Source organism: Cololabis saira, chromosome 14 (assembly GCF_033807715.1).
Source record: "Cololabis saira isolate AMF1-May2022 chromosome 14, fColSai1.1, whole genome shotgun sequence".
NCBI lineage: Eukaryota > Metazoa > Chordata > Actinopteri > Beloniformes > Belonidae > Cololabis > Cololabis saira.
In genome coordinates, this window is record NC_084600.1 from 39,663,815 (window position 1) to 39,689,381 (window position 25,567).

The following is a 25,567-nucleotide window of genomic DNA, read 5'->3' on the forward strand; positions in this document are numbered from 1 at the left end:
AAGGATGAGAAGAGAGCAGTAAAGGCCCTCCTGCCCAGTGCCCACACAACCAGGGCCGCCGCAAGGGGTGTGCGAACCGTGCGACCGCACGGGGCCTCGCGCTATGGGCCGTTTTTTTTTGTTGTTTTTTTTCAATTTTTTTTTTTTTTCGTTTTTTCCCTTATAAGTATCAACAGTCATGTTCCATTACAGACCTAAATGTGTACTAGTCTGTGCATATCAATAAATATATGTGCAATGATACGCGCATCTGTTGTTCAATACAACTGATCAGACCAAGCGCAGACACAAGCTGCTCTGATCCAGACGGTGGAGTTGGAACAAACTGTCACACAATGTCGAGAGAACGAGACAGAATCAGGAAATTTCCATAAGGGGATGAAAAAAGAAAAAAAAATAAAGAAAATGGAAGAGTTTAATGCCTCTCTGAAAGGCTCGTTTGATAAATTTGTTACAAAAATCACCGATCCGACCGGGTCTCAAGCAGCCGCGGGGCCCCTCGTCGAGGCAAGAGATGATGATGAGGCAGGGGAAGGTATCCAGTATTTTGATAATTGGAGAGTTAAAATTGCGCATATAGACACCCGATCCGACCCGAAAAACCCAAAAATTTCGCGGGCCCCCCCAGCCATTTCGCACAGGGCCTCGCAAATCTCCCAGACAGCTCTGCACACAAGTAAAACAATGTAATAACATGTAACGCAATGCATTACCATTATGGTAAAAAGAAAAAAAGGTGTGTGTGTATGTATATATATATATATATATATATATATATATATATATATATATATATATATATATATATATATATATATATATATATATATATATATATATATATATATATATATATATATATATATATGACAACAGACTTTCACTCATATCAAACAAGGTTTAGTAACAATAGCTTATCTATACCGTCCTCCCGAACCTCAAGTCACCAATTCAACATTACTTATAGAGGCCCCAAGCTCTGGTCTGACTTAAACTCTTCACTGAGGTCCACCTCCTCCCAATGCATGTTCAAAATAAACCTAAAGGAATTTTTACTTTCCACAGGAACCTAATTTACTTTCTCTACTCGACCTTTAATTTTATCGACCTTTAATTATATATTCTTTCTCATTGTTCTGCTTTTGTCACATTTTTTGTTCTTTCTTTGTGTTTTTTACTATTAGTTGTTTCAAGTACTTGAATTCCTGTTGCTATTGATCTTTGTCTTTTGTTGTTGTTCTCATGCAACAAGCTCATGCATGCTGTCTGCTTGTCCTTTGTTTTGTTTTTTTGACAGGGGTGGAACCTTGTACAAGTTTGCTATAGAACTTCGTTCCCTCCTTGCGCAGTGCTTCAAGCATCTTTTTGTGCTAAATTAATAAACTCTAAACTCTAAAACTCTAAACTCTAATATGAGAGAAATTTATATATTTATAAGAGAGGAATTTGGTCCCCCCCAATGTTGACTCCATGGTTTAGGCCTTGATGTGTAGTATCATCCAGAAGACACTAACACATCTGGTGAGTCTGACGAGGAGGTCACTGGTGCTGAAGCTTCTCCTGCTGAAAAATTCAAGTCCAAAAATGGAAAGATACTTTGGAGCTCAGTACCTCATGATGTACATGGCAGGGCAGCTGCTGAAAATGTCATCAAAAAGCCCCCTGGAATCACAAGGTTTGCTTTGACAAGAGTCAGAGATATCAAAATATGTTTTGAGCTATTTATGCCATTGTCAATAAAAAGAGTCATAATTGCTATGACAAACCTTGAAGGGAAAAAAGTCCATGGCGACATGTGGAAAGACATGGATGAGGAATGCCTGGATGCTTATATTGGTGTTCTTCTTCTTGCTGGAGTGTACAGATCCTGCAATGAGTCCACTGATAGTCTCTGGGATGCATCGACAGGCAGAAATATTTTCCAGGCAACAATGTGACTTCAGACCTTTCGAATGATATCACGAGTCCTCAGATTAGACAAAAGGGATACCAGAGCAAGATCTGACAAGCTTGCCCCCATCAGGGATGTCTGTGAGAAATGGGTTCAGCTCCTTCCACTGATGTTCAACCCAGGGCCAGAGGTGACAGTGGATGAACATATTTTCCTTTTCCGAGGAAAATGCCTCTTCCGGCAATACATACCCAGTAAGCCAGGGAAGTACGGCATAAAAATCTGGGCAGCCTGCGATGCCAAAAACAGCTATGCCTGGAACCTACAGATTTACACAGGCAAAGCTGCGAGTGGCATCCCTGAGAAGAACCAAGGAAAACGTGTGGTCCTTGATTTGACTACTGTCCTGCAGGCTCACAATATCACTTGTGACAATTTTTTAAAGTTCTATTGCTGAAAAAATCTTTTTTTTCCCCCATTTCCGTGAGGTAAATGTATATGGGTCGAAATTGACCCATAACACCATAGATGTTACTATAGTTAATAATATTAAAATGAAAAAATAAATGAAACAAATTAATTTAAGAGATGTGTTCTAATACCCCTCAGTAATAGCTAGGTAACACAACAACCTTTTATTTATTCATATGATTCTCTTGAAGCTCATTTTACCAGTTTTTTAAATTGAAATCTAGGGCTATACTGACAAAAAAAGGCCCTGAGACCCACACCAAAAATAATAAAACCAATATTTTCATGGATAAGGAAGCCTAACAATGTAACCAAGAGATGAGAAACAAATTGGATGATGGATAATTGCTTTTAGTGTATTTTAGAGATGATTTAAAACACGGGTCAAAACCGACCCGTTAACATCGGAGATGGTAACAGAAAGCTGACGCCAGACAAAGGTTAAAGGGGAGCAGTACTCGAGTTGTAAAAAACAATCAGGGGGGATGGTGGATGTTATCATATGGGGACAGATAATTTGTGCTGATTACAAATAATATAATATATTACAAATAATAGCAGTGACCAAAACACCTGCAGAAATACTGCAGGAATGACATAGCAGCAGTTAAATGCAGCCTTCTGTAAGCTTTAAATATCCACTGGGCTTACATCAAATACATCAAAACACAACAATAAAAAACACTTTTCTGAACTTATCAATATGACTCTGTCCTTCACAGGATAAGTAAAATGGATCACTGCAAAAACTCACAATCTTAACAAGAATATTTGTCTTATTTCTAGTTAAAATGTCTCATTTTAGTAAACAACAATTTTCATCACTGGAAAAAACAACAATTTTCACCTGTTTCAAGTAGATTTTCACTTGAAATAAGTAGAAAAATCTGCCAGTGGAACAAGATTTTTTTGCTTGTAATGAGAAGATAAATCTTGTCCCACTGGCAGATTTTCCTACTTATTTCAAGTGAAAATGTACTTGAAACAGGTGAAAATTGTCAAATAAGTTATTTTTCTGGTGATGACTCCCCCTCAACTCGAGTACTGAGGACAAGATCTAGTTATCTATATGAATGACTGAATGAATGACTGAATGAATGACTGACTGACTGACTGACTGACTGACTGACTGACTGACTGACTGACTGACTGACTGACTGACTGACTGACTGACTGACTGACTGACTGACTGACTGACTGACTGACTGACTGACTGACTGACTGACTGACTGACTGACTGACTGACTGACTGACTGACTGACTGACTGACTGACTGACTGAATGAATGAATGAATGAATGAATGAATGAATGAATGAAAGAAATGTTATTTATTAATGTGTCATACACCCAGTACTCGAGATGAGGGGGGATGAGGGGGGATGGCATCCCCCCTGAAATAAAAATGGTCCAAATCATCCCCCCCTGTAAAACTACCATCCCCCCTTTCCATCCCTTATGTCATTTCATCAATGAATGTGGTTTTACTGCTATTTCAACATTTAGAGTCATCACCAGAAAAATAACTTATTTGACAATTTTCACCTGTTTCAAGTAAATTTTCACTTGAAATAAGTAGAAAAATCTGCCAGCGGGACAAGATTTATTTTCTTATTACAAGCAAAAAAATCTAAATCTATCAAAAAAAGTGAAAATCTACTTGAAACAGGTGAAAATTGTTGTTTTTTCCAGTGATGAGTCTTGTTTTAAGTGTAATAAGTTTTAAGTACTACTTTCTACTACTTTTTACTAAAATGAGACATTTTAACTAGAAATAGGACAAATATTCTTATTTTGAGTTTTTGCAGTGATCCATTTTACTTATCCTGTGAAGGACAGAGTCATATTGATAAGTTCAGAAAAGTGTTTTTTATTGTTGTGTTTTGATGTATTTGATGTAAGCCCAGTGGATATTTAAAGCTTACAGAAGGCTGCATTTAACTGCTGCTATGTCATTCCTGCAGTATTTCTGCAGGTGTTTCAGTCAGTGCTATTATTTGTAATATATTATATTATTTGTAATCAGCACAAATTATCTGTCCCCATATGATAAAATCCACCATCCCCCCTGATTCTTTTTTACAACTCGAGTACTGGTTGATTTCTGTTAAATTGTTTTGCCATTGCTACCATATGATCATGCATTTATCAATCAATAAATCAATCAATCATTTATTTCAAACCAACAAAACCACAACTCTCGTACTACAAAACAAGAACAGAAAGTTACAGGACACCATTGAACAGAACAAACAACAATACCAACAACAGACACTATAACAAAATAAAAACAAACACTGTTTGAAAAGGGGATGGCAATATTCATAAAATGCATATATAGTATATAGTAAGCAGTAGTTATTTTTTTTTATAGATTACTGGTACAGATCAGACTAGACCCATTCCTGCAGGTCTGTTTTAGGTTGACATATACTGTATTAGCAAATGCAAAGCCTGAACATGGCAAACATCAGAATCACAATCAGAAAGAAGTTTATTTCCAAGTAGTTTTTTAACACACACAAGGAATTTGTTGTGGTGATTTGGTGCAATACAGAAGAACAAATAGTTAAATATGAGATATAAAATAAAACTGCAGCCTTCTCCTGTTCTTTACAGCAGCAACCAGATGGTGATGGATGAGGTGAGGATGGATCAATGATGGTCTAGAACTGCACCATCAGTTTCTTTGGCAGGTTGAACTTCTTCAGCTGCTGCAGGAATCCTCTGCTGCGCAGGTGTAACCATAACAACCACTACCATAAGCAGTGTCAAAGCTGGCTTATGACATTAAGTATATATCCAATGTTAAGTTTGGTCCTATTTGTGAGCCACACACACAGCAGCAGTGCCAGAACTACAGTACAAATGCCAACGACAGCTCAATTAACTCCATATGTGTGTCTGTGTATCTGTGGAACTATGACTTGCTTGGCCCAGATTCAATCCAAAAGTTTTAAAATGGGGAAAATCGTGCATAATGGCATGTGTTATATGGGTCAGATGTGACCCAGATGTCTTAAACCGTCCGTAACGTGGGCCAAGCACGGCCGGAAGGTCCACAGAATACTAATTCAGTTCATGTCTGGTGGACGTGTGGATGAATTTAGAAAGTAATGAGTCATTATTACCCGGTCAAGCGGAAACATTGGCCAAAGAAACCTGGTGATGTGGGTCACATCCGGCCCACACTAATGATTCTACATGGATCTTTGATGCTTTTCACTGGGGTCGGCAACCCGCGGCTCCAGAGCCGCATGCGGCTCTTTAGCGCCGCCCTAGTGGCTCCTGGAGCTTTTTCAAAAATGTTTGACCTTTTTTCTCTTTTTTTTTCTTCCTTTTTCCTTTTTTTCTTTTTTTCTCTTTTTATTTCTTTTTTCTTCTCTTTTTCCTTTTTTTTCTCTTTTTTCTCCCTTTTTCCTTTCCTTTTTAAATCTCGACATTTCGACTTTTTTTCTCGAAATTTTGACTTTTTTCTTGACATTTCGACTTTTTTCTCGAAATTTTGACTTTTTTCTCGACATTTCGACTTTTTTTCAACATTTCGACTTTTTTCTCAAGATTATACTTCAACATTAATCTAGTCATTTCGACTTTTTTCTCGAAATTTTGACTTTTTTCTCAACATTTCGACTTTTTTTCAACATTTCGACTTTTTTCTCAAGATTATACTTCAACATTAATCTAGTCATTTCGACTTTTTTCTCGAAATTTTGACTTTTTTCTCGACATTTTGACTTTTTTCTCAAGATTGTACTTCAACATTAATCTTGACATTTTGACTTTTTTCTCGTAATATAAACTTTTTGCTCGACATTTCGACTTTTTTCTCGACATTTTGACTTTTTTCTCAACATTTCAACTTTTGTCTTGAAATTTCCTCAACATTTAGACTTTTTTCTCAACATTTAGACTTTTTTCTCGAAGTGCATAATGAAAAAAACATCTTCCCCAAGTTATAACTAATATAGAAACATGCAGCATGTGTTGCCTTCATTCCAAGGCTTATACAAGACTTTTCATTTTTTGCGGCTCCAGACATATTTGTTTTTTGTGTTTTTGGTCCAATATGGCTCTTTCAACATTTTGGGTTGCCGACCCCTGTACTAAATTTACTATTAAAAAAAATATCTGTGGAGGTTCATCAGCCCAAATAAAACACACAAAAACACATTAAACAGAAGTAGAAGAGAAGAATTTTTCTTTATTTGTTGTGAAACTACAAAACATACTGTTTGTTTTTGTTTTGTTTGCTTTTTTTTTTGTGCTGGTGAAATATTTACAACTCTTGTTGACAGTTCAGTGTCAGAGAATAAAATTCACAGCTTTTCAGGACTTTCAACAAAAGAAAAAGATGGGGGGGTCAGGGAGGGAGAAGCACACCCAAATCACAAAAGTGCAATAAATACATGCTGCGTTTCTCTTAGCCAACCACAGACACATCACCAGGTTCACCAGCAGATGTAATACCAACGGATTCATTAGGAGAAAATAAAATAAGTGGAAATAAAAAATGCACTTAGCTTGGTAGGGGTGGAAACAAAACACAAATCAAGTCACAAACTACATGACAAAATCACTTTTTTCTTTTTCTGACTGATTTCTCAGGAAAAACATCCTACTTTCTTTCATCTAGGTTTTTGTGTAAGTGACTCTTCTTTGATTTTGAGGTTAATCCGCTGCTATTTTCTATTTCTTTCATCTATCTGCCCTACAGAGGAAATTAAAAACTCGCCACATTCACAGAACAAGTCTCTCGCTGCATCTCACTCATTAGACGGTGGTTGAGTTTTACAATTAAGAGACAAAAAAAGGACAAAAAAAGGAAAAGAAAGGTTGCTTTCCAAAAGCATGCCGTCTGATGCGACTGGAGCAAATTTCTTTTTTCCACGTCGCAGAGAAAACTCCTCAGTTCTGTGGGCTGCTCTCACGCTGGAGGAAGAAATCCTGAACCCGATCAATAACAATCCCAACAGTCCGATCAATGAAAATGATCAGCATGTTCTGTGTTTGGGAATGGCAGGATTGTAGCTCCTATAATGTAATAATCTCCTGAAAATGTAATAAAATTTGCACTTAACTCAATCGAAAATGTAATAAAACCCAATAATGTAATAACTTCACCAATAATGTAATAAAACATCCTGACGGATATTGTAATAACATTTTTACCAATAATGTAATACCTTATTACATTATTGGGAATTTATTACATGGTACTCAAAGTCTGCAATTTAACCCAATAGTCATTCTGGTGTTTCAAATCCAGAATATATAACATTCTTAGATTCTTAAAACACAAAATGTAGAACTCTGGACTGAAAATGAACATATATATTACATTATTTGTCAAGTATTACATCATCAGTTTTGGAAAAAAAAAAAGACCCACCTGAAAATGTAATAAATTCCCAATATATCCCAAATAAAATCCCAAGGTATTATATTATCGGTAAAAATGTTATTACAATATCAGTCAGGATATTTTATTACGTTATTGGTGAAGTTATTACATTATTGGATTTTATTACATTTTCGATTGAGTTAAGTGCAAATTTTATTAAATTTTCAGGAGATTATTACATTTTCAGGAAATTATTACATTATAGGGTGCTACAAGGATTAAGAACTTTTAGTGACCGAGCACTAAATCTGTTTTCTTGTGCTTTTTATCTGCTAGTGACAGTTGTTGGGGAGGAGCTGGAAGTAACAGAGAGATGGAGAGACAAGGCAAAAAAAACAACGATCAAACAAGTATTTCGGTGCTGAGAAGCACTTGAATACTTCTTCATAAACACATTTATCTAAAATGATGCAGTAAAATTCAACCCAGTCTCAATGAATGATGCACCGTTTGGACTCAGAGTATTCATCCTAACACTGGATTACTCCCCCTCACAATCATAGAACAGTGCAGCACACCTGTGCACCGAACCTGGACCCCTTTCTGCAGCAGAACTCAAATACTGTCCCCCCAGGAACCCCTGGTTTCACAGAAAACAGACAGAAAACAGACAGAAAACAGACAGAAAACAGCTCCCTCAGCGCTGAAGCTCCATATCCTTTCATTAGTTTTAATGGACAGTTCTGGCCTGAATGAAGCAGAGTTCACACCAACGTTCTCATTTCCACCTGTAGCTCCTGACCGGATATTAATGGAGACATTACTGTATGTTTGTATATTATGTACAGTACTCGAGTTGAGGGGGGATGAGGGGGGATGGCATGTCATTTTATCAATGAATGTGGTTTTACCGCTATTTCAACATTTAGAGTCATCACCACAAAAATAACTTATTTGACAATTTTCACCTGTTTCAAGTAAATTTTCATTGGAAATAAGTAGGAAAATCTGCCAGTGGAACAAGATTTATCTTCTTATTACAAACAAAAGAATATTGTCCCACTGGCAGATTTTTCTACTTATTTCAAGTGAAAATCTACTTGAAACAGGTGAAAATTGTTGTTTTTTCCAGTGATGAGTCTTGTTTTAAGTGTAATGAAATTTTTTTTTTACCAAAATGAGACATTTTAACTAGAAATAAGACAAATATTCTTGTTAAGATTGTGAGTTTTTGCAGTGATCCATTTTACTTATCCTGTGAAGGACAGAGTCATATTGATAAGTTCAGAAAACTTTTTTTTTTTACAACTCGAGTACTGATTATGTCGCATGAAATGACTACAGCTCAAAGTCTTCTCTCTTGGTTTTTGGCCTGGGAGTCTGAGACAAATCTCAATCGGGAGTTGTTCAAATTTCGTGGGAAACTGTGACATCACAGACCCAGATCAGAGTGGCGTTAAAGCACCTATTCCTCTTTATTTCCGTCTGACTCTACCCCTTAAAACTTTTAACAGAGCTGTTTCCGGCAGTAAAATAAAGGGAAACATCTGGAAGTTCAGCAGCATGGTGACATAACGTACCGAAGTGTAGCCGGGTGTCCCAGCAAAGAACTGTAACGAAGCAGCACGACGATAAACACGTGCACTGTCGAAAACAAGAATCGTGTCGTTTCATTCGCCTGTGAACATTAAATCTTTTTTTTTTTTGGGCCACTTGTATGGAGGATTTTTTGTGCCAAAATTAGATAAATAAATACATCATTAATTAATTAAAATGGGAATGAAATATATCATTAATTAATTAAATGTGTCATTAATTAATTAAATGCAGTTTTACATTTCATGATTCACACACAACACGAAATCATTAATTAAATGTGTCATTAATTAATTAAATGCTGAAATAATAAATATCTTTTTTTACTTAAAATGAATTGTATTATAATTAATTATTGACATATTTAATTCAAATTTTAATTAATTAATGACACATTTAATTCATTAATGATATATTTCATTCCCATTTTAATGAATTAATGATGTATTTATTCATTTCATTTTGGCACAAAAAATCCTCCATACACTTGGGGGCAGCCTGAACAGCAGAAATCTGAAAATTGAAGAAACTTAAGTTAAAATAGATCTTGATGGAAAAGATCGGAATCTGAAATCTGAAAATGGGAAAAGAAAAATGTGAATGAAACTTTGGCTAGACTTTAGTTTTGTTTTTCAAAGTTGACGGTCAAATTTAACTTTTCATTTGAACTTAGGTTTCCTAAATTTTTGTCTTTTGTTTCCCCCCATTATGACCCTGATTCAGCTCTCCAATACAGAATTCACATAATGATGCATTTGTAGCATTTATGCCTCCCAGGTGATTTTAAGTTGAACATAAATAGTGTTGTTCTCGTGTTTTTGGTAGTGTTTTTTGATTAATAATCAAGTAAAGAGACAAACAGACGCCTGTCAAGGTGAGCCAAAAGAAAAAGTTGTGAAACAAATCAATGAGCTGAAAGACAATAAAAAGCTGCGATGCAGATACTTCATAGTTCATTTAAATGTGTAAATTGGGGGAAGTAAAAGGTGATTTTGCTCAGTGTTGCTGGTAGATTCGTGCTGATGTTCACAGATGTGACAGCAACTCTGATATGCATCCAAAACATCCAGTTACAGCATGAAAACGCGGGGATGAAACCATCAAAACCAGTGCTGAAACCAGCCAATCAGAGAGAAGAGTAGGACCTTTAAGGATAAAAAGTGGGACTTCTGTCTTCCTATTGGCTGCTTGTTTCGTTCTATTTTTTTTAAACTTCCAGTCGAACAATTATACAATCAGTAAAAGTTCACAGTCATCAAAAATACATTTCATCTTTACCTCCTGCGAGTGTTTTCGACAATCATTGTGTGCTTCAACAATCAATCATTCCAGCGTGAGGCAAAGGTTTCTGGATTTTCTTTTCTTTCCAAAAACCCACATCAAGTTTCTTTTTTTTTCTTCTTTCTTTTCTTTTTTTAAAGTGCAGACTATCCGATCATCTACCTGAGTGTTAGTGAGAGTCAGCGCCGTTTCTACGCTTGGCTGCATGAATGTGTGGCTGGTTCCAGACGATCACGAGGATATTTTAGGTCAAAGAAAGATCTGTTTTCCCACTAACGTATGGAAATCGACGACGGCCCCAGATTTCCCCGCCGAGATGTTTTAGTGTTTTTTGCAGTGAGTTTCAACTGAAGGTCTTTGCAGATTTACAAGCAAACCTGCAGCCTTGTAAAAAAATCAATAAATACATTAAATCCAGTTTTTGTTGAAGCCGTTGGAGCTATAATCCTTCAGATTGAAATTTATCTCGATGTCTTATTTTGTTCCCAAGGGTTCTGAGTAAAAATAAAAACATCTCCAGTTCCATAAGTTTATGTATTTATGTCCCTGTAAGCAGGATCTGGATTGAGAAAGGAGCAAATACACAATTTTTGATTCTGATTTGTAATTATTGTATTTGGGCTTGATGGTCAAAACAGGTTCATGTTGTGATCAAAAGTTTGGATAATTTTTGTTATTGTTACGTAGAAATACTCAAAATGTGCCACATCCAAACCTGGTGATTATTTAAAGCTTTGACTTTGATTTAAATGTTGTTTTTATTGCTTTGTGGGATTTCTAAATGCCATAATTGACTGATGTTCTCAAGAGGTGAAAAAAATAATCAGCAATTTCAGGATTTGTTGTAACTAACAAGTTACTTGGGGAGCTCAGACTGAAGGAATAAAAACTAAAAGAGTTTTTGAGCTCCCGTCTCAAACACGGTTGGTATTTATGAAAGCTTCTCCGTCACACACAACTCAGAGAACAACAGAGCGGTTTTACCTGGTTCCAAAGCCGAGACGTCTCTGAACTGGAGCCATAAAAGTCAAAATGTTTAAACCAGGGGTGTCAAACTCACTTTGCTTGGCGGGCCGGATTTGACCAACTTTTTCTCTCGGGCTGCACACTGAAACAGTGCGAACATTTTTTTTTCTAATCCTTTTTTTTTTTTTTACTATTGTTATCTAATCCAATATCAGTTTAGTTAATTTTAAAGGAAATATGCACTTTGTTTACACTCTAATTATGTAAAATATATTTCTTCAGGATCTTTTCTTGAAATTATGTAAATACTTTTAATATCATTTTACAAAGACAAACAGAAACAAGTATGTTTTTTTTTATATTTAGCTTTTTTATGGGAAACTTAATTAAAACCAAAATCTTTCTTATTACATCCGAGAGTGTTTCTTTCTGATTTATAGATTTTTCCAGTACAATTTAGTGTATTCATTTTTAAAAATTGGCGCAGATATTTACGTCAGTGTGCCGAAAAAGTCAGCACTTCTCTTTTAACTGTTTTACTTTGTCACTATCCTCGTATTCAAAACTGAAATTCTCCGAATAAATATCTTCTATCATCTTTTTGATATTGATAGTGATATTTTTCCTGCGAAAATATATAATAGTAGTCAGTTAATAAAAATAAACGACCGTCTACAAAGAAATAAAAATCGGCAAATGCATTCTAGAAAACTAAAAAAATGTCAAAAACTGCTCTATTTGTGGAATAACGATGGATTTGTAGAAGAAATATATTATCGGATATGCTGCGATTCATGGCAATTATTTATGCCTTTATTAACATTTAGTTTTTTTGCGTTGGAAACTTCTCACGGGCCGCATGAAAATCTCTCTCGGGCCGTATGTGGCCCGCGGGCCGCACATTTGACACCCCTGGTTTAAACGATAACAGAGAACCACAAATGTCTTCCTAATCTTCCTAAACACAACTTTAACCATCTGAACAAAGTCAAGAGTTTAAAAGGAAATGCACCCTGGGAGTTGTAGTAACTGTGGAGTCAACTAGGAAAATAACTTGAGTTTTACTTTTGAAATCTCTCCTCTTAATAAAGAGAGATTTCAAAGTAAACTCTTTTTATAAAAATAATTTTTGGAGAATTAGAATCTGAAGGTTTATAACTCTTGTTAAACTTCAACAAAATACAGTGACTTTAACAGGCTGTTTAAAGAAAAATACTGGATTCATATCTACTAATGTAGAAATGTTTTGATTATGTCAAAATGGGAAGTTATACTGGAAAAAAAGACCTTTTGTGCTTCTACGTTTGCTTGTAAAATGTTCCCGGTGCTCTTGGCTTCAACGTCAGCTTGGATTAAAGTATTGTACCATGTTTGATTTTATCTTGTGCTTTCCATGTACATGTCACTTTACAATAAAAGTCTTGATCGCACGCGTGGGAGCGCGTGACTCTTGCTGGAATGATTTTAAACATCTAAGCGTCTATAAACAGCCGGTTAGTAACAGAAAGAAAGCAGCAGAGTGGAGGAGAGTGGAACAATAATAAAAGAGCTTCAGCAGTGTTGCTACTAATTTACAGACTATCCACATGAGAAATGCTGAGCTTCTTCACCATTTTCAATGTTTTTTTTGTCGTGTTTTTTTTCCTCCTACTAATTTTTTACAAATTCTTCATGACACCGTTGAACGTTCGCTTCCTTGCGCAGGTTGAGCTTCGGGAGGGAAAACGCTAAGAAATCCTTCACTACACGTCGTCGGCCGGCAGGTCGGGAATGCAGGACTTTGCTCGTGTGAAGAACGCCATTTTTTCTCTGAAATTGAACCACAAACAGTCAGAATACGTCTTTTTCTTAAAAGATTAGTTCAACATTTCTCTTTTTCTTTCGCACAGACATAAAATACTTTTTTAAACAAATGAATTTCATTTCCTAATACAGGACTGTCTCAGAAAATTAGAATATTGTGATAAAGTTCTTTATTTTCTGTAATGCAATTAAAAAAACAAAAATGTCATACATTGATTATGGTTTACAATTTAAGATTCCCAGAATATTCTAATTTTTTGAGATAGGATATTTGAGTTTTCTTAAGCTGTAAGCCATGATCAGCAATATTAAAATAATAAAAGGCTTGCAATATTTCAGTTGATTTGTAATGAATCCAGAATTACATTTTTGTTTTTGTAATTGCATTACAGTAAATTACAATATTAAAATTTTCTGAGACAGTCCTGTATACTTTATTTTGTGTTATGATTCCCTAACTTGCCTATTGACAAACTCACCTGTTTCATAGTTTATACTGCGATAACAATAAAGGAGCTTGACTTGCATTTATTCTTAATTGCATTTTCCATTTAATCACAATGTTTCTCTAATTTGGGGTTGTGGAAGGAGGACGTTAGTTTAACTTGGAGACCGTCCATAAACTCTGAAAGCAGCTCAAAAGATCATCAATAAACAAGACTTTATCAATCAACCCTGTCCAAAAACAAATAAATAATCATCACATTTTCAGAAAGTGTGCATGTAGCACCCTATAATGTAATAATTTCCTGAAAATGTAATAAAATTTGCACTTAACTCAATCGAAAATGTAAGAAAATACAATAATGTAATAAATTCACCAATAATGTAATAAAATATCCTGACTGACATTGTAATAAAATTTTTACCGATAATGTAATACCTTATTACATTATTGGGAATTTATTACATTTTCAGGTGTGTTTTTTTTTTTTTCCAAAACTGATAAGGACTGTCTCAGAAAATTAGAATATTGTGATTTTCTGTAATGCAATTAAAAAAAACTAAAATGTCATACATTCTGGATTCATTACAAAACAACTGAAATATTGCAAGCCTTTTATTATTTTAATATTGCTGATTATGGCTTACAGCTTAAGATTAAGATTCCTAGAATATTCAAATTTTTTGAGAAAGGATATTGGAGTTTTCTTAAGCTGTAAGCAGTAATGTCAGACATTTTTGTTTTTGTAATTGCATTACAGAAAATCACAATATTCTAATTTTCTGAGACAGTCCTGTAGGTTCACTTTCAGTTCAGAGTTCTACATTTTGTGTTTTAAGTATCTAAGAATGTTATATACACTGGATTTGAAACACCAGAATGACAATTGGGTTAAATTGCAGACTTTGAGTACCATGTAATAAATTCCCAATAATGTAATAAAGTATAACATTATTGGTAAAAATGTTATTACATTATTGGGTTTTATTACATTTTCGATTGAGTTAAGTGCAAATTTTATTACATTTTCAGGAAATTATTACATTATAGGGTGCTACAGTGCAGCTAGTTACAATAAGCCTTTAAAAAGGCAAACTTCCAGCAGTCTCTGTTGAGACCTGCAGGTCTCCGGTCTCCTACCTGAAGGTCTGGACCTCAGGGACCTCCTTCCCGCTCTGTCCTCTGATCTTGTGGACATATTTGGCTGCGTCCCTCATCATCTTCTCCACTCTCTTCTCCTGCAGCTGCTCCTCATGAGTCTAAGGATGAAGAGGAGAAACGGATATTAAACCTCGCTGTTCAAGTTGTGCCAGGACCCACGTGTTTGATTGTAGTTTTCTAGTACCTGTTTCTCGGCCTGCCTGAGCAGGAGGCGGAAGCGTTCGTCCTCTTGCACCCAGGCGGGCAGCTCCTTCTGGCCCTGCTGCCGCGCCTGCTCCAGCTGCGTCTTGAGTTCCCGCAGCACCCGCAGCTCCTGCAGCAGCCGGGCCTGCCGCGTCCGGGACACCTGCAGGTCCAGCTCCAGGTCCAGGGACGTCCGGAGCAGGCAGTCCAGACTCTTGGCCTGGAGGAGAGGCTGTAGGGAGGACGGGGAGGGACAATTAACACTGGAAATCTTCACCATATGCTCTGGAACTGTCCGATTATAGATGCTTTCTGGAAATACGTGGTCAAAACAATCTCTGACATTTTAAAATCCCATATTCTTGATCCTAAAGGCTGGATACTGGAAGATATCAGTTCGCTAAATATGATTTATCATAAAAAGTACTTCATTCTGCTTGCAGGCACTGCAGCAAAAAATTGTATTTTAAATAAACTGAAAATTAGAAAAAACCCCAGCACCCAAACAGTGGATCAATGAACTTGGATCATATAGTACTCCAGAAAAAATACTGTATTCCGTTAGAAAAAAACCTAGAGACTTTGACCTTATTTGGGGACCTTTTTTGGATTTTTTGCCTTTATTGGACTAACTAATGATCTGAATCATTTACTGCATTAATGAATGTGTTTTTGCAGGACTTTTCATTATTCATTTACTCCAGTATTAATAGACATATGTGAAAAGAAGCTAAATGAGTTTGAATGATGTATTGATCTATTGACCATATGAGGGAGGGAAGGGGAGAGGGATGTGTTGTGGCATTTATTTATATTTACTTATTTATTTTTATTTTTTTTCCATTTTATTTTATTTTATTATTTATTAATTTTTGTTTAATTATCATTAAGAAAAGTAAAAAAAAGGAGGGAAAATATTTATATGTATATTGTTATTATAAATCTTATTTTTTTGCCCTCAATAAATATATCTATACAAAAAAAAAATCCACTGATTGGTAAAACAAATCTGATACTAAAAACATTCAAATGACTCAAAATAAAGTGAGAAAACCAGGGCAAATGTATATATTTTTTTGTATCTTGGAAAATAAAATCCTTCCCTCGGTACATTCATGTTCTCTTGGCCCGGGTCACAGGGGCACCAGGTCTGAGCAGAGACCCCAGACCTTCTTCTTTCCGGCCACTGTCTCTTCCTCCACTGGAGGGATACTAAACTCAACCAAGAGGTGGAAACACCCACACATACCACTTTCAATTCGGGATTTAACATGTCAATAGTTTGATTCTCCATGTGTGTGAATGATCCCGAGGTGGACATGAGTCCCACTCTGTCCCGAGACCTCGGCGGTTAGTCTGAGACCAGTTCATACACATTTTAACCAAAACATTTCCATGACTTTCCCATGACTTGGCAGCAAGTTTCCATGACTATACATGACCTCTAAAACATCAATGTAAGAATGAAATATAGGAATAAAACTATGTAAAAAGTCACTACAGTGGAGATCTAATGACAATTATGGTTTTATACAAAATAAAAAATGTTTTAAACTAACACTGATATACCAGTAATATGTTGTAGTATATGTTTTATAGTAATCTAATATAACTGTAATAGCTGTTGGAGAATGTGGTCACCCGATCCGATCTGCATGATGCGCAAGATGCTAGGCACGAGACTTTTCGATACGAAATATTTATTGATCAATTTTAAATCTACCTTATAGACTGTTATTACTAAATTACTTAAGAAAACTCAAATATCCTATCTCAAAAAATTTGAATATTCTGGGAATCTTAATCTTAAACTGTAAACCATAATCAGCAATATTAAAATAATAAAAGGCTTGCAATATTTCAGTTGATTTGTAATGAATCCAGAATGTATGACATTTTTGTTTTTTTAATTGCATTACAGAAAATAAAGAACTTTATCACAATATTCTAATTTTCTGAGACAGTCCTGTAAATAAGCAAAAGCTCCTGGAGATGTGAAAACTCACATGTAACGGGACTGAAAACCTGGTCACTGTGACTTACTGGATTATTGGAAAAACAGGGCTTAGAAGTCAGGAGATTTGCACGTCTGTGTCCCCTCCGTGATATTTTTCGAAAGTCTGCTAGTTGTGTGTTCCAGTGTAACGGCACACCGAGAAAATAACAGAAACCTATTGGACATTAGGTGATATTCTTGTTCTAAAAACCTGATTTCCTGCTGCTTGTCCGGGTCCAGGAGCAACACTGAGACCAAAGAAATGTCTGCCGGCAGAAAGCCAGACCCGCATTAAACATTCAGGCTGATATTAAATATTAAGAGTCACTTCACAGGGCGTCATTGAGCGGATTCAGACCTGAAAAGAAATACAAACAGGCTCCTCGTCTCCCTCTCAGGGAACAGAGACGGCGCTTACTGCCGTCAGTAAAACAGGTTTGACTTCACTGCCAACAACGAGACGTAGACGAGAGGAAGAAGTCAAGTATTCTTCCTCTGTTACTGCCATTATTGACGAAGCTTAACTTCCTGTTCCTGTCCGAGCATGCCATTATTACTGCTCCAGAGTTGGTAATATATGCAAGCAAATGATTAACTTTTGTGTTGAAACTTATGAAAAGTTAATTTATTGTGGCCAAATGCAGATAATTCTGGGGTCCTTGACATGCCAGTTTGAGATCTAAATATGTTGTTATATCGTTATTGAATGCACTGTATTTTTTATTTGTTGCATTGATTGACTGAATGGGCCTATATTTTCAACACTGTGCCTAGTTTTATGTTTTACACTATGCAATACGTTTTACACTGTACAATATGTTTTTATACAGAACTTTGTATTTTTTTCTTTATCCTTTTGAAGAAAAAAAAAGTCTTTGACAGATCACCTGTTCTGGAGTATTTGTTACAAGGTGGTGGTGGTGGTGGTGTGTGAGGAGGTATATGTGAGGGGGTGTGGTCCAACTTTCTAATTGCCGGGTAATTGCGGGGTAAAGGGGGAGGTAATTATCAGACAATTGTTCAAATCTTTATAATTAAAATCTACAATTACCAGTTAATATTATGGAAACAACACACGCTTTCTTTTACAGTCCAGTTTCACTTTAATTACTGAGTAAAAGCCAGGTAACAATGTCTGTACTTATTGGGTAAATACTTAGGAAATAGAATTACTGGGCAAGTAACTACAAGGTAAGTACTTGCCATTTGCAGGTAAAACATGGTAACTATCAGGTTAATTACAAGGTCAATAGAGTCATTTACACCCTCGGGGGTACCTGCACCAATCCATTGATAATACATGAATCAATAATGAATGGGTAAATACCCGGTAGTTATCCATGAAATGTATAGTAAATACAAGGTAACTACATGGTCATTGAAGTGTAATTAGCTGGTAACTACCTCAAATATAGGTTATAATTTCCTGGTAGTTTGCAGAAAAATACTTAGTAATTACCTGGTACTTACTTAGAAATAATTCATGTTATTTCAGAGTACCGTAATTACATGGTAAATTGACTGGTAGTTACCAATATTAAACTAGTAAATACCTGTAATTTCCCTCATAGTTCCCATCTAATGTCTTTGTATTTACCTAGTAATGTTTAGTTTAAAAAACCAGGTATTTACCATGTAATTACATGGTAAATACACATAATTACATGGTACAAGAAGATACGTAATAATTACCTAGTACTTACTGGGTAAATTACCCGGTAGTTACCATGTAATTACCTTGTAAATACTAGGTACTACTAGGTAATTACAGTGTAATTACCATGGTATTACCTGGTTATTACTGTACTGTAAAAGAAAGGGTTACCGTTAGTAATTTGTAATTTAACAGAAATGTTGGCACGTTTTAGGGCTCTAACATGAATAGGTGGATATAAATCTGAGCCCTGTTCTTACAAAAAGAGAATAGATCCTGGATAAACGTTGATGTCACGGCTCAAAGCCTGGACACAAACATGTTTTACTTTACCTTTTTCATGCGCATGCTGCGCCTCTCGGAAGCATTTCTGACAAACGGAGACTTCTTGGCGAGGGTGGAGCTGTCGCTGTCGCTGCGGTTTATCTGTGAAGACGGAAGCGTCAGAGTGAGGTGGTGACGCCGGGCGAGAGGCGGGAGGAGCCGTGGTGAAGTGTCAGTTACCCTGCAGATGTACTGGCTCTGCGGGCCGGGGGAGAAGGTCTTGGAGCGGATGATGGTGTTGCCTCTCATGAAGGGGATCTGCTGGTGGACGTCCGGCCGCCGCTCCTTAGGTCGGACAACGGAGCAGTGATGGGATAAACCGGCCACACTCGTCTCCTTGTTCACCTGAACGGAGGACACACGTCAACCACAGGACACTGACGCCTATTTAAGTTCGTCATGTACGGTTTAGCCCAGGGCTCGGCAACCCGCGGCTCTTTAGCGCCGCCCTAGTGGCTCCTGGAGCTTTTTCAAAAATGTTTGACATTTTTTTTCCTTTTTTTCTCCTTTTTTTTACTTTTTTCCTATTTTTTTCTTCCTTTTTTTCCCTCTTTTTTCTTCCTTTTTCCTTTCCTCTTTAATCTCGACATTTCGACTTTTTTCTCAACATTTCAACTTCTTTCTCGACATTTCAACTTTTTTCTTAAGATTTTGACTTTTTTTTCTCGACATTTCGACTTTTTTCTTGAGATTTTGACTTTTTTTTCTCGACATTTCGACTTTTTTCTCGACATTTCGACTTTTTTCACGACATTCAACTTTTTTCTCAACATTTCCAATTTTTTGTCGACATTTCAACTTTTTTCTCGAGATTGTACTTCAACATTAATTTTGACATTTCGACTTTTTTCTCGACATTTTTTGACTTTTTTCTCGACATTTCAACTTTTTTCTCGACATTTCGACTTTTTTCTTGAAGTGCATAATGAAAAAAAATCTTTTTCTTCTTTTTTTTCCTTTTTTTCTTCCTTTTTCCTTTCCTCTTTTTTTCTCGACATTTTGACTTTTTTCTTAACATTTTGACTTTTTTCACAAAATTTTGACTTTTTTCTCGACATTCGACTTTTTTCTCAACATTTCAATTTTTTTGTCGACATTTCGACTTTTTTCGTGAGATTGTACTTCAACATTAATCTTGACATTTTGACTTTTTTCTCGAAATTTCAACTTTTTTCTCGAAATTTCAACTTTTTTCTCAACATTTCGACTTTTTTCTTGAAGAGCATAATGAAAAAAAAATCTTCCCCCAGTTATAGCTCCAGACATATTTGGTTTTTTTTTGTGTGTTTTTGGTCCAATATGGCTCTTTCAACATTTTGGGTTGCCGACCCGTGGTTTAGCCGAAGGAATCTGGATAGATATGTTCTCAAGGTTAAACTTAAACCTTTAAAAAAACTAAATCACAAATAACCAAAACTTTGAGTTTGATGTAACTCAATAAAGCAACGTGAAAGAGCCTGATAGTTGTGTTTTCTCCAGGAACTGTGAGCAGCTCTTCATAACTTTTGTCAACATTGAAACTTCCTCGTAGTTCCCAGAAGCATCAATACTCAACAAACACACTAAATTACAGCTGGGAGAAGTAACATATGCCCCTCAAAACACTAATCTTCATGCACAATCAATGAAAGTAATCAGACGTTACCTTCTCCGGGATGGGCGCTGCTGTCGGAGGGGGATTCTTCACCTTCTCCTCCCCCACATCCTCCTCTTCCTCGGCCTCCCATTGGCTGCTCTCAGGGTAAAACTCCTCCTCCACCTCCAGAGGCCCGACCCCCTCCACGCCGTTTCCTTCTTCCTCATCAAACATGTCTGTCTCCAGCGGGTCGCCCTGCCTGACAACGACAACCAGTGGAAATCAGTCACAATCCATGTCATAAATGATGGGATGTCCCTGAATAAACTCCAGTAACCGCTCAGCAGTCTGAAAAATACATGAATAAACAAAGGCTAACCAGCTTTGATTTGTTGACTAACCAATTCCATCATTTTCTTCTGAGGTTGAAGAATCAGAATGTTTAAGATATGTTTTTATTAGTGTTGTCCCGATCACGGCATTTTCAAAACATCGGTATCGGCCAAAAAAGTATCGGGTTATACCTAGTTATTAATGTTTTTATTATACAGGACTCTCTCAGAAAATTGGAATATTGTGATAAAGTTCTTTATTTTCTGTAATGCAATTAAAAAAACAAAAATGTCATACATTCTGGATTCATTACAAATCAACTGAAATATTGCAAGCCTTTTATTATTTTAATATTGCTGATTATGGTTTACAGTTTAAGATTAAGATTTCTAGAATATTCAAATTTTTTGAGATAGGATATTTGAGTTTTCTTAAGCTGTAAGCCATGATCAGCAATATTAAAATAATAAAAGGCTTGCAATATTTCAGTTGATTTGTAATGAATCCAGAATGTATGACATTTTTGTTTTTGTAATTGCATTAAAGAAAATCACAATATTCTAATTTTCTGAGACAGTCCTGTATGTTCATGTTGCATTAAGCTGCTGCTATTCATTTCATGCCATTCAGAATTCTGCACTAAGGTTAAGCCAAAAAGTATTTTAATTTTCTTGTGTTTGTGAGTTTGACTGGATGTCATTAAACTACCTCTTTTGAAGTTAAATTTATTTATTTTTGTTATTGCACTATTCTGCACTTTTTGTTTTAGTTTACAATTTCATGTTTTTACATTTTGTGGCACAAGAGCTGATAAGCTTTGTTGAAATTTGAAACTTGGGATAATTTAAGTTTTTGTCCTCTCTTTTTTTTTTTTTTTATTCATTACCAAAATGTATCTGATCGGGAAAAAGTATCAGAAATGTATCGGGAGCAAAAAAAAGTGATCGGATCGGGAAAAATCGGGATCGGCAGAAACTCAAACTCAAGTGATCGGGATCGGATCGGGAGCTAAAAAAATCCTGATTGGGACAACCCTAGTTTTTATTATTTCTCAGGTGATGGTGACCACTAGGTGACGCTGCAGAGGACTTGGTCACGCTAGTGACGAGGCCATTCTCAACAGATCCAAGTATTCTACCGTTAAGATTTTCTTTCTTTTACAGCTCTAGCAAACCCCCGCTACCCTGAACAGCAAGAAGCAAGTAGAGATAAAGGATGGATGAATGACTGAATATGTTCGATAACAGATTACGTGCCTCATATTTTTATTTCAGCAAATTACCAACTCTGATTTGGATGAAGGGAATTTTTGACTAAAGAAACTGAGCAACTAATCCAGCTCAAGATGAAAACTCTACACCCTGAAAGCAGATCATTTTCTCTGATAATCGCAGTATTTTCATCAAAATATTGCAATTTTATGTCCCACATTAATGCTCTCTATCAGGGGTGGGTAACTCCTGTTTTAGATGTTTCATCACACCGTGATACAAGTGGCTGCATCCATAACAGTTAAGAGTTGTTCATGATGAAGAGCTGACGATGAGCATTCATCTGAATCAAGTGTTTTGCTGCAGGGAAACATCTAAAACAGGGGTCGGCAACCCGCGGCTCTAGAGCCGCATGCGGCTCTTTAGCGCCGCCCTAGTGGCTCCTGGAGATTTTTCAAAAATGTGACCTTTTTTTTCCTTTTTTTCTTCCTTTTTCCTTTCCTTTTTAATCTCGACATTTCCACTTTTTTCTCAACATTTCCACTTTTTTCTCAAAATTTTGACTATTTCTTTGACATTTTGACTTTTTTCTCGAAATTTTGACTTTTTTCTCGACATTTCGAATTTTTTCTCGAAATTTTGACTTTTTTCTTGACATTTTGACTTTTTTCTCAAAATTTTGACTATTTCTTTGACATTTTGACTTTTTTCTCAACATTTTGACTTTTTTCTCGAAATTTGGACTTTTTTCTCGACATTTCGACTTTTTTCTCAAAATTTTTACTATTTCTTTGACATTTTGACTTTTTTCCTCAACATTTTGACTTTTTTCTCGAAATTTTGACTTTTTTCTCGACATTTCGACTTTTTTCTCGACATTTTGACTTTTTTCTCGAGATTGTACTACAACATTAATCTCGACATTTCCACTTTGTTCTCAAAATTTTGACTATTTCCTCGACATTTTGACTTTTTTCTCAACATTTTGACTTTTTTCTCAACATTTCACCTTTCGCCATTTGCCTTCATTCTAAGGTTTATACAAGACTTTTCATTTTTTGCGGCTCCAGACATATTTGTTTTTTGTGTTTTTGGTCCAATATGGCTCTTTCAACATTTTGGGTTGCCGACCCCTGATCTCAAACATGCAGGACCGCAGGTCCCCACTCCTGATCTTTATTAACCACTTTATTTATAGATTAGTTTATTTATTACTTCCAACGATACAACGGTGCTTAGATCTGGGCCATGAAACACAACTCTGAAATGTTTACAGAAAAGCAAATATAGGAGAGGAAAAGTGATGCAGTCAAAGAAAAGGGGAAGAAAATAAGAATAAAGGAAGGATGAAGGATCTCACCACTCATCTTCTTCCTCAGGAGCTCCAACTCTGTCGCTGCAGCAGACGCCGGTCTGAAACAGAGACGTCCAAACACTTTCATTTCATCCTCACATTCTCCACGGTGTCTGCAGGGCGTCGTGTTACCGTTGGGTCTTAATCTGACGTATTCTAGCAGCAGTGAAACAAGTCAACTTTTCTATCGGCGTCACATTTTGCTGCAGGTTAAATCTGTGTTGTTTTTTTTTTTTTATAAATGTATTTATAAGATTTTTCAATATTTTTAAAGACAAACAACCCCACATACAGGACTGTCTCAGAAAATTTTAATATTGTGTTAGAGTCCTGTATGTTCTCTAAAGCAAAAATGTCATACATTCTGGATTCATTACAAATCAACTGAAATATTGCAAGCCTTTTATTATTTTAATATTACTGATTATGGTTTACAGCTTAAAAAAACTCAAATATCCTATCTAAAAAAATTCGAATATTCTGGGAATCTTAATCTTAAACTGTAAACCATATTCAGCAATATTAAAATAACAAAAGGCTTGCTATATTTCAGTTGATTTGTAATGAATCCAGAATGTATGACATTTTAGTTTTTTTAATTGCATTACAGAAAATAAAGAACTTTATCACAATATTCTAATTTTCTGAGACAGTCCCGTACATCCCACCCTCCCCGGTTCCCACATACAAGGAAGATAATAGCAATAAAACATAATATATAAACAAGGAAAAATTTTTAGTAATAATAACAACAATAATGATGATAAAATAAATAAATAGATGAATAACACATGGACGGTTAAGGGTTACACATTAGTCCAAACATTTGTTAGTTAGTTGTACAATTGAGGGTTTCCACACATCCAAGTAACACTGTAAACATGACAAAAATAAATGCTAAGCTACATCATCGAAAGACAGCGTAAGGACGAATTCTAAGAAAGGGGACCAGGCCTTTATACATTTTTGGCGATATTTGAATATGTTGTATCTGAGCTTTTCTAAACGTATAAAAGATATCACATCTTTGACCCATTCTGTGACTGTTGGGGGTTTGTCAGATTTCCAATTGCGGAGGATAAAAGTCTCCGGGCTATGAGAGAAGAAAATGCAATAAAATTGGCTTAAGGACATAACTGGTGCATCATCCGTGGGAACCCCTAAATCTGTGTTTTTGATATCATTCATATCTGCAATGAACCCTGGGCTGAGCAGCTCAGCTCCTTCTCCTGAGCCGTAAGTGCTGAACAAAGTGCAGTTATGCCCAAGTATTTCTGCTATCTAGGAAGAACCAAGTGTTTCCACTTGAGTCGGTGCAGCTGTTTTACAAGACGGATGTTGAGGCGGCGCTGTGTGTGCTGGTGTGTGAGTGTGTAAGTGGAAATACTTCATCTCAGTTTCAACAACGCTAAACTGTATTTTTATTTTGACAGCGTAATAGGAGCTCTAGGCTGCTGTGTTTATTCCAGGCCAAGGAATCACTCCTCCATACCGCTGTTAAACTTTTAATGAAGCTTTTCTTAACCTTTGTGCTGTCTTTGGGTCAAGGGAGGAAGGAAAGGAGAAAAGAAGGAAGGAAGGAAGGAAGGAAGGAAGGAAGGAAGGAAGGAAGGAAGGAAGGAAGGAAGGAAGGAAGGAAGGAAGGAAGGAAGGAAGGAAGGAAGGAAGAAAAGAAAGTATGAAGGAAATAAGGAAGTAAGGAAGAAAGAGGAAAAGAAGGAAAGAAGGAAGTAGGAAAGGGAGTAAGGAAGGGAGAAAAGAAGGAAGGAAGGAAGGAAGGAAGGAAGGAAGGAAGGAAGGAAGGAAGGAAGGAAGGAAGGAAGGAAGGAAGGAAGGAAGAAAAGAAAGTATGAAGGAAATAAGGAAGTAAGGAAGAAAGAGGAAAAGAAGGAAAGAAGGAAGTAGGAAAGGGAGTAAGGAAGGGAGAAAAGAAGGAAGGAAGGAAGGAAGGAAGGAAGGAAGGAAGAAAAGAAAGTATGA

General features: G+C 36.1%; 1 protein-coding gene across 1 annotated transcript in view; it reads right to left on the minus strand.

Moving 5' to 3' along the window:
* Window positions 1-6,542: 6,542 nt before the first annotated feature.
* Window positions 6,543-25,567, minus strand: part of wwc1 (WW and C2 domain containing 1) — a 120,204-nt gene continuing 101,179 nt past the window's right edge. The window contains exons 16-22 of the mRNA XM_061740599.1: window positions 23,594-23,646; window positions 20,759-20,948; window positions 19,294-19,458; window positions 19,123-19,215; window positions 15,141-15,371; window positions 14,936-15,054; window positions 6,543-13,356 (exon numbers count right to left, since the gene is read on the minus strand). Coding sequence (XP_061596583.1) covers window positions 13,290-13,356; window positions 14,936-15,054; window positions 15,141-15,371; window positions 19,123-19,215; window positions 19,294-19,458; window positions 20,759-20,948; window positions 23,594-23,646 — 918 coding nt within the window. The 3' untranslated portion in view covers window positions 6,543-13,289. The remainder of the gene's footprint in view (window positions 13,357-14,935; window positions 15,055-15,140; window positions 15,372-19,122; window positions 19,216-19,293; window positions 19,459-20,758; window positions 20,949-23,593; window positions 23,647-25,567) is intronic.